The sequence below is a fragment of the Amphibalanus amphitrite genome, unplaced genomic scaffold (assembly GCF_019059575.1).
Source record: "Amphibalanus amphitrite isolate SeventyFive unplaced genomic scaffold, NRLGWU_Aamphi_draft 000116F_arrow, whole genome shotgun sequence".
Taxonomy (NCBI): domain Eukaryota; kingdom Metazoa; phylum Arthropoda; class Thecostraca; order Balanomorpha; family Balanidae; genus Amphibalanus; species Amphibalanus amphitrite.
Window position 1 is genome coordinate 105,896 of NW_024881611.1, and position 14,105 is coordinate 120,000.

The 14,105-nt window shown below is 50.6% G+C and overlaps 1 protein-coding gene across 1 annotated transcript in view; it reads right to left on the bottom strand.

Annotated features, from left to right (window-relative positions):
* Nucleotides 1-1,394: 1,394 nt before the first annotated feature.
* Nucleotides 1,395-14,105, bottom strand: part of LOC122381203 (coronin-1C-like) — a 36,112-nt gene continuing 23,401 nt past the window's right edge. Inside the window, exons 4-10 of the mRNA XM_043365104.1 lie at nucleotides 7,720-8,027; nucleotides 6,531-6,752; nucleotides 5,200-5,296; nucleotides 4,637-4,746; nucleotides 3,405-3,519; nucleotides 2,508-2,704; nucleotides 1,395-2,096 (exon numbers count right to left, since the gene is read on the bottom strand). Coding sequence (XP_043221039.1) covers nucleotides 1,896-2,096; nucleotides 2,508-2,704; nucleotides 3,405-3,519; nucleotides 4,637-4,746; nucleotides 5,200-5,296; nucleotides 6,531-6,752; nucleotides 7,720-8,027 — 1,250 coding nt within the window. The 3' untranslated portion in view covers nucleotides 1,395-1,895. The remainder of the gene's footprint in view (nucleotides 2,097-2,507; nucleotides 2,705-3,404; nucleotides 3,520-4,636; nucleotides 4,747-5,199; nucleotides 5,297-6,530; nucleotides 6,753-7,719; nucleotides 8,028-14,105) is intronic.

A 14,105-nucleotide genomic window follows, 5' to 3' on the forward strand; every position in this document is an offset into this window, starting at 1 on the left:
TCTAATTTTCAATGCATATTTCCTTACCCCTGCCCCCTCATTGCGCGATAAAGTGACATAGTAGAGGCCCCTTCACCATTCACTGGCTTAGCCTTACAGAATTGCTTACACGAATGAATCGCCTGTACTTGAGAGGGACAGGCTAGTTATTTATCAAGTACGGCTGATCAGTGAACATCTTGTTCGCTTAGACCCCTATCTTAACCCTAGAACGCCTAGGGGGGGGTTGTATCAACCCCCCCCCCTGAGGTTTTTTTTCGAAGTGCACGCTAAACGGCTTGTCGTAGCGGGCTGAAATTTTCAATACCCTCTGGGGCAACCTTTGCGCATCTTTTGCTGAAAAAAATTGATCGGGTCATGTCAGGTCACGGAGTTATGACGTCATAAGAGGTACAGCCTCCGGCCGGATTTTCACAAACTGAGTGCCAACGCCCGAGGTTTCCTGCCGGTGGTACGGACTTCGGTTGATGGATCGTGATGAAACTTCCCATGCATGTTGGGGCAAGTATTGGCTATCATATGGTATAAGAAATTTGACCGGGTCAGGTCAGGTCACGGAGCTATGACGTCACAAGAGGAACAGCGTCCGGTACTATTTTTGAAAAGCGCCCGAACCACTATTTTGCTAATTCTTGTCACCTCAATGGGAATATGCAGCAATATTAGCTTCTATAGGGAGCAAATGGACCTCCCAAATCCAAAAATACAATCAGATTTCAAAAATTTAAATTTTGATTTTTCGAATTTCTGCCGCCGACTGTGACCTTGCCGACTTCCGGCGCTCCCAACGCGCCATTTTTAGAGCTAGGGAAACGAAATACATACCAAACGATAGAGAATTGATCAAGGAACACGATAGTGAAGGTTTCAAGTCGATATCTCCCACCGTTTTGCCGCAATCGCCGCCGAAAGTTGAAAAAAAATCTATTTTTCCGAAAATTTGACCTTTGACCGGTCAAAAGTAGGTCAAATGTTGACCTAGGACCAAAAAATATACCACCAATCGCGAGATCTCGTTGAGAGCAATCCGTTGGTTTTTTCCGCTAAGCTCTACGACCTTCCGTTTCGAAACGCCAGGGGGGGTCGTAACAACCCCCCCCCCCCTGGTCGTTCGTGTTATGAGAAATGGCCTGGTCGTGCGAGGGTTAAGCAACAACCGATAAAAAACGACGGTTTGTTGAATAGTATTGAAAAAGAGGAGTTACAAAGTAACTGCAATAAAAGGTTGGATTACCATATCGCTTGCTACCTCCCGCCATTCGAAGACTGCTCGGAAAACAACTGAATCAACCCCAGGACAGTGGAATCACGCCGTTCCCTTTGACCTACCGATGCCAAATTTCCCGATGAAAACCCAACGAGCAATTATCGTATGCACGTTATTCCTGCACTACTTCTAAACAAGCTTTTTAATTTGTATTGCATCACCTTTCATTTTACAGCGAATGTTACGAATAAATTAGGCACATTGTCGCGTGGCCTAACCACCGACAAGTGGCATCGTCGATTTGTCGCCGTCGGGGGACACTTGATTGGCCGGCACCGGTCGGGCGCGTCGATCGGCCGACCGCCGCCGCGGCGCGCGCGCGCGCGCTCTCCGATTCGTTGCTATCATTTGAACACGAGTGTACGATCACAGGGCGGCCCGGCGGCCCGGCGGCGCCCGCAGTCACTCCCTCTCGCTCTGCCAGTCTGTCCGTCTGTCTGTGCGCGTCACTCTCTGTGCCGGCCGGCGGCCGCGAGCACACCGCCGGCGCGACAATAGCGAGAAGGCAGCACACAGTCTATACAAAATTAGTACATAACGAGGAGGCGTTAGCTGTAGAAAACAGGCCACACAGCGGCGCTGGGCGGCCGCCGATATCACACTGGCCGGCCGGCCGGCCGGGCGGCGCTCACACCTCGTCCGGGCCCAGCTGGTCGGTGGCGGCCGGCACCTCCAGCCGGGCGGGACCGGCCGGCGCCGCGCCGCCACCCGCCGCCGACTCGCCGTTGGCCGCCAGGCGCGCCTCCAGCTTCTGGATTTTGTCGTCGTGCTTGACGATGACGGCCTTCATCTTGCGCATCTCCATCAGCATGTCATCGAACCGCTTCTCCTGGGGGACGGGAGGACAGTGTGAGACTGACGGCTCCTCTCCCGGAGCGCGGCGAGCGGCATCGCACACACGCCAAACAGCTCTAAACGGCACAGTTTAACAGATTCCAAGCCCATTGCCATATAAAACCGCTGAATCAGAATGGAAAGCCCAATCTCAACAAAACACAATATAGTTACATGATGCAGCCCGACTGTACTAGTTATACACGAACTGTTACTGAATTAGCCGTCTAAAAAAGTCCTCTTCATCAATATATCGATAAAGAGAGGTCAGTGTCTACAGCTGCTGAGTGTCTGTCAGTGTCACGGCCGCTGCCCAGCAACACGATTCGTGGTACGCCGTCTCCGCCGCTACCCGGCCGGTGACGTTAAGGACAGAGCGGGGATACAGACGGTACGAGACACTCACGTAGGCCTTGGTGGCGGTGGCGACGGCCTCGTCGACGCGCTCCTTGACAGCCTCCTCGGAAAGGCCAGCCGACTCGCCGTCCGCCGCCTCGGGCGCTGCCGTCTTCATCTGCGACGCCGTCCGCTTCTTGTCCAGCACGTTCGACTTCTTGACCACCTTCTTCAGTTCCTTCCTCGGCGTGGAGAAGACGGGGCCGTCTGTTTGGAAGAACGGAAATGTTGAACGGAAATGTTAGCAGTGTCAGCCACTTGCAGCTCGCTCCAGAACACAGGCAAGCGCACCGTAAAGAAATAAGCCACATCGAATTAATCAAGCGTGATTTTATTGCGTTAAAGACAAGTTACACCACTCCCCATTCCACAAAAAAGTGAAAATACCAAAACCGCCTGCCCTGTCCAGGGATGCGCATCAGAGCGCTCCCCAATACTGGCTTTCCAACGTGTCGATCTGTCCCTGCCGACAGTCTGCCTGTCCCAGCTGAGCGCTTTATCAATAAACCCGCTGGCCCTTCCCAGGATGCATCTGCTCAGCCACGAACGTCCGCACACATGCTCTAAATGGATGTGACTGTGCCGGTGGTACTGACTATTGGTGCCAATCGGAATTTCTTTTCTTGGAATTCCAATTTTTGTCCAATTCCAATTTGGAATTTGGACGGAATTCTTAACATTTTTTGGAAATTAATCGGAACACAAGGCCTTTAAAATTTAAAATTTTAAAACGGAGGCCTTTAAAACGCTTTTAAACACTTTTAAAATTTACACAAAAAATGCAAAAATCGTTAAAAATTGGAATAGCCCCCGCTTTGGACAAAATTGGAAATTTACTAGGCAATTTCTTGGAATTGGATCGGAATTGGAATTGAAATTTCATGAAATTGGCACCACTAGTACTGACCTTTCAGTGAGATGAGGATAGGGTCGGCATCGGAGCCCTCCATCCACTCCTCTGCAGTGATGGCCGGTGTGTCGCCCACTGTGTCCGGGTACAGGTCCTCTTGGAACAGCTCAGACTGCCCGGAGGAGGGATAGGGGTCACAGATCAGTCACAGTCGTCACAGATCAGTCACAGCTCAGTCACAGCTCAGATGACCGGCGGTTCGGAGGGGGGGGCACTCACAGGTCACAGACCAGTCACAGCTCAGTCACAGTTAAGACTGCCGGAGGTGGGAGAACGGGGTCATTCACAGGTCACGACTCAGACTGCCCGGAGGCGGGAGAACGGGGTCACTCAAAGGTCAGACAGCCCGCCAGCGAGAGAGGCGTCACAGATCAGTCACAGCTCAGACTGACAGGCAGCGGGAGTAGGAGTCACTCACGGGTCATAGCTAGGATTGACATAGCTTAAACCGCAGTCTGTAGGTCACAGCTGATTGTCCATGGTCGCAGGTCAGACTGCCACTCACAGCCCAAAACACAAATCTGAGCACAGCGGTCGACAAACAAAAAAGACACGCCAGACTCCAAATTTCGGGCGGCTGAGATGGTCCGTCACAATGAAAAACGGTCACACGATGCCACCGGGTGAATACCTTCAGTGACAGTTACCGGCGCGGACTGTTCAGAACTCGTCAGCCCTTCTGTGCCGACTGCGACCACCGCCGTCACGACCCAGCGAGACTCGGGGTTCTGTCGCAGCGCAGTGCTACCGTCGGCCGCCGGTTTAATCGATAGGGCAGAGTCCCTCGCCGCCAGCGCCGCTCGGGCAGCCACGCAGGGATTCACGGCGACAGGACCCACCGCAGTCAGCGGGTCCGACAAGGACTCTCGGGAACAGCCCACTCTCCGTTATGAGCTACGTGTTAAAAGGGGGCCCAACTGCAGTTTTTTCATGCCCATCATTACTCATTTCGACGACGGATGATCGCAAAAGGAGCAGATGAAAAATGACTGAGAGGGATTATAATCCCAACAGCTGTCCTCAATGATATCTGTTCCAGTGATGTCTAAAATTTCTCGCAGGGCTTGTTGTTGAGAAATTACATGAGGCTGGCCGAAAGAATTGACCGCTTTGTCAAACTGAGAAACATTGCCAAGAGACGACAGAACGTTAGAATTGGCGGTGATACCACACGAGCTACCTACGCGGCTGGCCATCGGCCGTCGACCAGCCGAGAGGACTTCTCTTACCTTCCGCGGCACGACGAACGGATGCACGGCCACGAAGCCGTTGTTGTTGACCCGGTAAAACCTGGTTATCTCACACGCCTGCACGTCGCAGCCACGCTTCGGCATCATACCTGCAAGAGAGTATGCGTCAGTGGCGAGGCATAGGTCATACATGTGAGAGAGCGGGGGACAATGGGTGAGCGGCGCGAGATACATATATCACACCTGCGACCACGCGAGCGTGAGGTGAGGCAGACATGGAACGGGAGGCCGCGCGCAGGCCACACAGAAGACAGGCGGCTTGTAATTCACAGAGTTTGGAATATCGGATTCATAGCCGAAGATGTGACTATAAAGAACAACTGAACAGCAATGAACTGAACATCACTGGCGCCTGGCGGTAACCACCTATTCATATAATCAGATGGGCTTCCAATAGCTAAATTTCCTTAGCATGCCTTTGCCTTCATCTATTAGCATAGCGTGCATTAGTCATTCGATAGAGATATTGGCACCATTAGAGAGTTTCTAGCGATATGAACGCCCAGAAGAGGCAGCGATCAGGGGAACGCGAGACTACTAACCGATGGCCCGCTGGGGGTCCGACGTCTGGAACGTGTTGATGTAGTGCACGAACGGCGGCTCGGGGGTGATCTCAAAGTAACGGATCACACTGTCACCCTGCCGGCGGAGAGGGGGAGACCGTCAGTCACATGAGACGCATAAAAAGCATATTTAACATTTCAACATCAGCATTTCGTCAGGTTTTAACCAATACTCTGCGCTGTCGAACGATTGATGCAGCTCCAGCTTATTGCTCATCACAACGACGCGGCAGCTATAGCGGGATGCCGCCCAGCGCTATCAGAGGTCGGTGTGCTTACAACCAACCCTTAAACCCTTACCACCAACGGTTCTACTACCAGAGTCCGACTAACGACCGGTGCGGTTCCACTGTTCGCCACAGACAGGTCGGCAATGTGGTCCTGAGTCATGTCAGAAGCTGACCTTCACTTTCAGTCAGTATCAGCTGCATCCAAAATCCATTAAAACAATGTAAACTGCCATATCGATTGACAAGTTGACCTTTTACCAGTTATCCACGGATGTACTGGGCCAAATCTAGGGCACACTTTGAGACGGCAGCACGGCTCAATGTTTTCACCGTCCACCGAGCAGGTCGGGCGATATCGACACTACCGTTTCTACTACTGACGCCAGGTGGCACTGTCGCCTCCATTGGTCTGCCCCCAGTCGCCTGGCGTAACGAGGATAGCTCAGACAGGGTTTCCAAAAGCTAAGAGGCTACCGACGGCTACGAGCTCAGTCAGAGGCTACCAGCGGCGACCAGTGAGTGTGCCGCAGGCCATGACCTGCTGACCTGGTTCGTAAACCAGCGTTATCACCGACCAAAGGGCTCCCCGCCAGACGGGTCGGCCAGGCCGCCCCGAAATAGAGTCCCGCCGGCTCCGGGCCGGGCAGACCGACATACGTCCGACGCGATATCACGGCCCGGACGCAGAGGCGCTCCAAGACCGTCAGGCAGCCGAGCGGAGACGACCAGGCTTCAGTCATTTTGAGCTGGCACCTTTTGACGTGTATGAAGGCACTGGATATTGTCCCACCAAAATAAATCAGCAATCAGCATTGTAATTCATTTTAAGAGTCGGGGTAGCTTCTGTCCTTTTATTTCCCACGAAGGAAGACTACCTTTTGCCAAGACATTTCCTATATATTTCCCAAGGATGAGGGGCATGCTCGTCCCTTCATTTCCTCTAAAGGGATAGCTGCCTATAAATCTTAGACGAAAAATGACAGGCAAATAATTCAGAAAGGGGTGTCATGCACATCCTTGCGTTTTTAGTGACCACATTGTATCCCAGCGCCATCGAACTGCCGTGTGTCGCAGTCGTACCTTTCCGCAGAGGTAGACGAGGTTGGTGTCGGGGTCGTACAGCGGGAACATGACACCGTTGCTCGTGTCCAGCTCGGTCATCACGATCGGGTCGTTGAGGTGGCCGGGCGCCCGCAGAGAGTACTGCCGCTCCGACATCTTGCTGAAGCCAGTGGTGAACACCAGGCCGTTCTTCATGAAGATGGCCCGCGAGCCCTTGCTGCCCTCGTGCGAGGTGGCCTCCTGTGAAACGAGACGACATCGGTTAGGTCCAGCGTGCAGAGACGTTAAGGGTCAGTCAGGTACGGGATGTAGGATCGTGGTAGGTCAGTGTGAGGTCAGTCAGTGTGAGGTCAACGCGAGGTCAAGTTCGCTTTGCATGAATATATTATACTCTTTGAATGTGTGTGCATGAATATATTATACTCTTTGTTAAACTCAAGGCGCATGCAACGTTTCAGACGGGGTATTGACATTTACTTGTGCCTGCGCGTGCGACTGTGTACGAGGGCGCGAAAATAAAGCACGTTTGTACGTCTGTGTATGTAAGAGCCCGTGTGTAACGCTACATGAGCCTCCCCCCACACCTCCAAGTCCACACACCCAGTCATAAAGTCATGCCGCGCGTGTGACGTGGCAGCGGCATCAAACGTCTTATCGCCCGACCGACTTAGGACCGTGTTCGAGCGCGGGGGCGCACCGCACAGGCAAACCGAATCAGACCAACAGGGAGCGAACCGACACACAGCATCAAACCAACACCGCACCGGGCCCCCGAATCAAAGGGCGCTGAACTGGGTCAGCTGCAGCCCGGGTGCTGTCAGCGCTGCGGTGAGCCGGCCGCACAGGTGTAGGATAATACGGAGGTGGGCGGCCGGGGCCGCCCGGGGCGCGGCCGGATATCGCAGGGAGCCGAGACGACCGGCAGCGCTATCGGCGCGGCGCTATGACCGATAGGCCGCCGGGCGGGCTTAGCACGGCCCGCCGGAAAGATCTCGGGACAGGGAAGGTGCCTCTGGTGAGATGCAGACTTAAAATGACTCTTCAGTTGATTGGGATGTCCGGCATTTAAGTGGACTGTACCGAGGCGGTATCCGAAACCTATTAGCGTCATCGCCTCCTCGATGACTCAGGGGCTCCAGTACCCAGTAATCGGGGCGCCAATCGGCGCGGATGCGTCACTACTACCCCCCCCCCCCCCCGTACCCACCTCCTCGATCTCGCCGGTGCGCGGGTCCAGCACGCGGATCTTCTTATCCTTGCTGGTGACGAGCAGCTTGGAGCCATCCCAGGCCCAACTGGCCGACCAGATCTGGTCGGGCACCGTGTCGATCACCACCATGGCCTCGCCGGTGCCGACGTTCCAGATGACGATGAGGTTGTCGCTGCCGGCGCTGAGCAGCACGTTGCTGGCGGACGGGTGCCAGAGCACGAGGCCGACGCGCCGCTGGTGGTGCACCAGGTCCACCACCGGCTCCGTCATCGTGCGCGTCAGCCCGTAGTCGTGCAGCTGCCATACTGCGGGAGGGAGGACGGAGCGCCTCAGACACACGGTAACATATAAAGACATTAATACAAACCACACAGCGCGCAGCCGCACAATCATCACAATGGCAATCACATACCTGATTGATAGCGGGGAAATTGACATTGGAATACTGGAGCGGAAAACAGAAGGCAAACAGATGCGAGTACGAAGTTCTATGTAAACACAATTTTCACTCGAATCATCACACTGTATTCATCGAAGCATCTACCAGATTCGTCATGTTCCGGACTATCGTTTTCACGCTTCCGTTTTGTGTTTATTTTATGCAGGGTTGCCAGATCCAGAATGGTCCTTATCGCCAAATTCGCCCCTCGAATTTCGCCAAAATTCGCCAAATAGGATGCGCTGTATAAGCATACGTAGCAGCGCAAGTTGGCGTTCGTGTAACCTATCTCGTTTCTCATATTCATCTACATAACAGCGTACCTTAACCAGCGCCAAATAAAATAGCAAAGGCAGAGGTGGGGATCTCGGGGGGGGGGGGGTCAGGACCCCCCCTGAAAACGAATTACTGCTATGTAAGTCAATGGTACTGCATCCAGCCCGCCTCCATCTGCCCGGCATGGACCCCCCCCCCCCTGACATTTTGACAGATCTCCACCCCTGAGCAAAGGTCGTGCGAGATGTGGTTCAGAAGATATTTTCATCAGGAAGATTTTATATTTTAGTGCCTAATATGAAACGTCGGAAGGTTAAATTAATCAGATTACGAAATATTTCGTACCGATGTTTTTCGCTTTGTTTTGTTTATTTTTTTTTTAAATAATATTCGGTGATTTGGAGGCGAACTCGGAAATTCGCCAATATTTGACGTTTTATCGCCTATCGCCAAACGCCGTGCTTCTATCGCCAATGGCTTCCAAAATTCGCCAAATTGGCGACATATCGCCAAGTCTGGCAACCCTGATTTTATGCATCGTGGGTATATGCCCATTACACGAGTTCTGTGTCACCATATGACTTCGCTTAATGTGATAACTGTTGCAGTCCCTTTGACACTTGACCGAGTCAGTACAATTGCATGAATTGTACTATCGTACATTGCACTGCACACTCATGGTTTCATAGTCGAATGCATGAGATCACTCGGTGAGTAACCGAGCCTCGGCCTCGGGGAGTATCTTATGGCTGGTGTGTCCGACAACTCAGGGCTTGTTAATGTCTACCGATGACCAGCCAGCGTTACCGCCGTAAGACGGGTGTGTCCACCCGTTTCAGCAGGCCCGGGAACTCCTCTGTCGTGACGTCACACGCCGACAGGCGGCGGCCGGCCTGTCAGCCTGCCGGCCGCGGCCCAGTAACAGGAGCCCGCCGCACCGCCCCACCGCGCAGTTAGATAATGAGCACTCCGGGGGCGTGGCAGGCATAGAGATATATATACATAGAGATGGCATGCCTGTGCTGAAGCACTTGGTGTCATGGAATTTCGTTGGACCTTTTTAAGCACAATTTTCTGAACATCCAATAAGTATGTGCTAAATTGAGTCGGGGTCTTCAATATTGGAGACAGTTGAAATGGCAGTAGGTATACTGTAAGTAGGGGAAGGTGGGGTAAGACGGACCAGCTAAGGTTTGAGGCCGCATATCTTGCTACACTGCCCTCGTAATTCATATTATTTATAGTCTTCGGAATGCTCAATCCGTCCTCTGTTGATATGTGTAAAGACTAAATTTCAAATTAAAGACATCTAGGTGGTGGATGCTCTTAAAGAGGGACATGTCAAAAACTCAGACAAGAAAAAACGTGGGGTAAGACGGACCACCCAGCAGTGCCGGCTATCCGTTCATGTGTGTTACACTTCTGCTCTGTACTCTTGTAAGAAAAAGTAACCAGAATGGTAAAATAACAAAATGAGCCTTTATTCTTTACTCATGTGTGAAGGAAGTGCAGCTAAAAGCTGGGAACATGTGTGTTGATTGTCGTTTGGCATGAATGCATGCTAACTGAGCACTTGCATGCATGGCTCACATGCAACAAAGACTCCTTCTTGAAAAATTAGCTTGCTTAAACTTGTGTCAATGTTTTGGAAAAGAACTTTCCATATGCAGGGTACAATGGACCACCACAGGGTAAGATGGACCACAGTGGTCCGTCTTGCCCCAAATCTAAATCCTGTCATTATCATGACGTATATGTCAAATAGCCCAACATTGCAAAACCTTGCCTTTCCTAAAGTGTGACTATAACTAAGTTTATAACTTTGTTCTTCACAGTAAAGTGCAAAATAGAAACTAATCATGCAAGAAAGGCGCCGTAATTGAATCACCCGTAGACCTCTTATATTAGATCGGTTTGACGAAAAACAACATTTTTCTCAATAACTCAAAAGCTATGCATCCTAGCAGCATGAGCTCAAGGTGGCCATTGTTACGAAGGAAAACAAACATAGTGAGTGCATAAAGCAGTAGATACCAGCAGCGGTTCAGCCGGGAGGGCTGGTGGTCCGTCTTGCCCCACTGGGCCGTCTTACCCCACCTTCCCCTACATAGGTATACTGCGTGCGGTTATATTGTAAGACTTCGCTGAATACAGTCGGACGCAGTTTCGATCCAATACCTTTTACGTATTATTTTCAAATAACGCAGGCCCGGCCTATGGGCGATCTGAAAACAATGCGAAAAAAAGGTGCTGGATAACAACTGCCACCGACTGTACATGCATAGTGCATACTTATGCAGTATACATGTTTCGCAGCTCCTGTGTGCTGCTATTTCTCCCTCTAGATGGCACTAGTGATGCGCGCCTGAAGATATCCTGCGCCGCAGCGCCCGTATGCTAATATTTCTCCCTCTAGATGGCACTAGTGATTTGTGACTGGAGATATACTGTGCCGCAGAGCATGGCTGATCATTTTCATCCAAAAACTTTCATCCCCTCTCCCAAACTGGCGCTCTGATATACAGGTACATTCCCCTAGCTGACAAGAACTACAGAAATATGCGAGTGTGATATATGCGTATGTGTGACTGATAAACTGCACTGACCTCGCGGGCCTTAACCCTCGCCCCGGCAGGGGGGTTGATGCAACCCCCCCCCCCCCCAAGGGTTTTCGAAGATAGCGTAAAAACGGCGGCGCCCAGCGCCGCCAAATTTGGCACAGCCTATGGGGCAACCTTTTTACATATGACCTGAACATTTCAAGTCCGGGTGACCTTGGTTCAGGTCACCAGGTCAGAAAAACCGGTACAAGGTCATGGTCAATTTTCAATCTTCTTTTTGCACCTGTAAAACTCACAGTTTTGGACTGATTTCCTTCAAACTTTCAGGATGTGCTAAGTTCACCGAGTTGTATAACATATAGTTCGTTTTTTATTTCACTGACCTGAGGTCAGTTAGAGGTCATTACGTCGTAATGACCTCTCGAATAAGTTCACCGAGTTGTATAACATATAGTTCGTTTTTTATGTCACTGACCTGAGGTCAGTTAGAGGTCATTACGTCGTCATTACGTCGCCTGTGGGAAAATACTAAATTCGTAAAATACTGGAGATATCCGCTTTGTTCCATCACTTTTGTGCTTTGAAACCAGAGTAATTTACAGCAGGTCACTTGGTGCTTCTTTGTTTGGTGTACTTATCCATGGGTCAGGTCAAATAAGGTCAACTGAGGTCAAATGACCTTTTTGCCAATAACTTGGCACATAATGACGCTAGAGCTTAAAAAATGGTGTCATTGTGTTCCTGGTGATCAGCCGAATCGAATGATATGCCATATGATGCAATTTGGTTAACCCGCGCCCTGCTGGGGGGGGGGGGTGTTTGAACACCCCCCCCCTTGTGGTTTTTTGCGCGCGCCGCCGTTTTTGGTACACCTTATCACACATCAATTCTACACATGTTGTGAAAATTTCAGACCAAGGTCATTCAAGGTCAGGTCACCAGGTCACCTGAAGTGACTTCACCTCATAAAAAGTGTCAATGTCTGTCTTAGCTACACCGAGTGACCGATCGCTTTGAAACTTTCAGCGATTGCTAACAGCAATAGCATGTACAAAATGTATATCTCAGAATTTTGATATCGATGACCTAAGGTCAGGTCAATTTTGCGACCTCCCCATTATATGTAAGTCAATGGGAGAAAATTGAAATGCGCCTCTTTTGGACGAAAGACATTATAAACACTCCCAAACACTGAATTACAAGTGGTTTCGACATACTGAACATGAAAATGGTGTCCGTGACCCAGCTGTTTATGCCCTGAGGTAATCTTAGGTCACGAATGGTATCTAACAGTTTTTCGCAAATAACTTATGATAGAGGCATGCTAGAGCGATGAAAACGCCTTAGATGTGTTCAGTTCGACGATACGGATCGACTGATATGCAACATGACCCTTTCCGGTCAGGTCATGACCTTGACCTGAGGTCAAATTTTCAAGTTGACCTTCCAAGGTCAAGTTATAGTTCATTCGATGCGTCTTGACGAGAGTAACACGATGCCGGTAAAAGTAAGCTCGTACAAGGCTTGGGTCAAAAGTTAATGCAGAAAAACTGTTTCCGAAAAAAATCGGCTATTTTTGCCGTTTTTGCCCCCTGCAGGCAAAACCGTTGACGTTAGGTCAAATTTGAGAAAATTAATCAGAAAGGGCGTTAATAGGGCTATCGAATGCGCTTTTCCGCGGCGCTGTAGCTCTATTGGTTCCCGAGTTATGCGTTGGGTTCTTGGAAATTGTCGACATTCGACCTGGAAATCCGCGAAATTTTGCCTTCAATGACTTCTGGTGACCTGACCTTTGACCTGACCAAAAAATTGACCGATGTGATTTTCTCATTATTTTTGACGTTCTTTCGAACTCCGCCTTCCGCGTAGCGCTACGTGGTCCAGGAGCCGAGTTAGAAGGGGGGGGGTGTTCAAACACACCCCCCCCCCAGCAGGGCGTGGAAATCCAGGACCCCCAGCCGGGCGCGGGTTAACTTGAACTTCATTAATTAGTTAAAGTTAACTTAAAAATTAAGAAAAACTTTAAGTACACTTAAGCGAGCAAAAAGGTATATCATTCGACGCGCCTTGACGTGCTGAGTTCACTGGTGCTTTTTTTCTCTCTCTCTATCGTAATTAGATCAAAAGTTATAAGCGAAAAACTTTTGACCTGTTTTTAGCGAAAGTTTTACATTTATACCCCCCAAAACCCCCTAAATATTGACCTAGAGCAACCAAATTTGCACAGGGGCGAGAACTCCAGGGCGCCCACCTACCTACCAAATTTGGTGTTTCTAGGTGCCATAGGAGCCAATCGCGAGGGGGGTCACATCAACCCCCCCCCCCTGCCAGGCCGTGTTATGAAAAATGCCCTGCCAGGGCGAGGGTTAATGGGGGGGGGGGGCGTTCCCCCTGGCGAATATTTGCAGTACTGCTCCCAAACGCTTAGGGCTAGAGAGGCGAAACTTTCAGTACCTTACCCCTCATCAATTGGACATCTTCTGGAGTAAAAATTGGATCCTAGCCCTCTTCATGACGTCACAGGGTCGATTTTTCTGCATTCACCACGCATCGCTCTTCCAGCCTCCAGGCTTTTCAGAACTAATGCCAGTGTTTGTTTGAGCCGTACTTCCCGTTTGTTTGAGTTTCTGCGCTTTTTGTCGTCGGCGTCAGCCCTGTCATCACGATGTCCACGGGTTGCGTTAGCGGCACTCGGCAGCGCGTACTGGTGGTCGAGTGACGCTGTTGTCCCGCCTTGTTCTTGTAGGCCGCTACCCTTGGAACGGCACATTCCAGTAGTCGAGCTTTGGAGCCACATTTTGATACCAATGCTGGATTGAAATGAAGAGAGCAAAGTCGGTCACATGCAATGGGCATCTAGTCCACCGGTCTCAGTATGGCTTTCGATTTATCAAGAGCGCTCCGGTGCTTCGGGAAGCGATGCAGAGAAACATGTTGCGGTTCCGAATCTGATGTATACAACCTTGGACGACAGACTTCGGGGTATATCGAAAATGAAGTAGAGAAAAAGTATAAAAATATGGTATCTACAAGTAAAAGTTATAAAAATACACAGATGTGAAATCGAGTACAAATCATAGAAACAGACGTACTGACTCATCTACGAA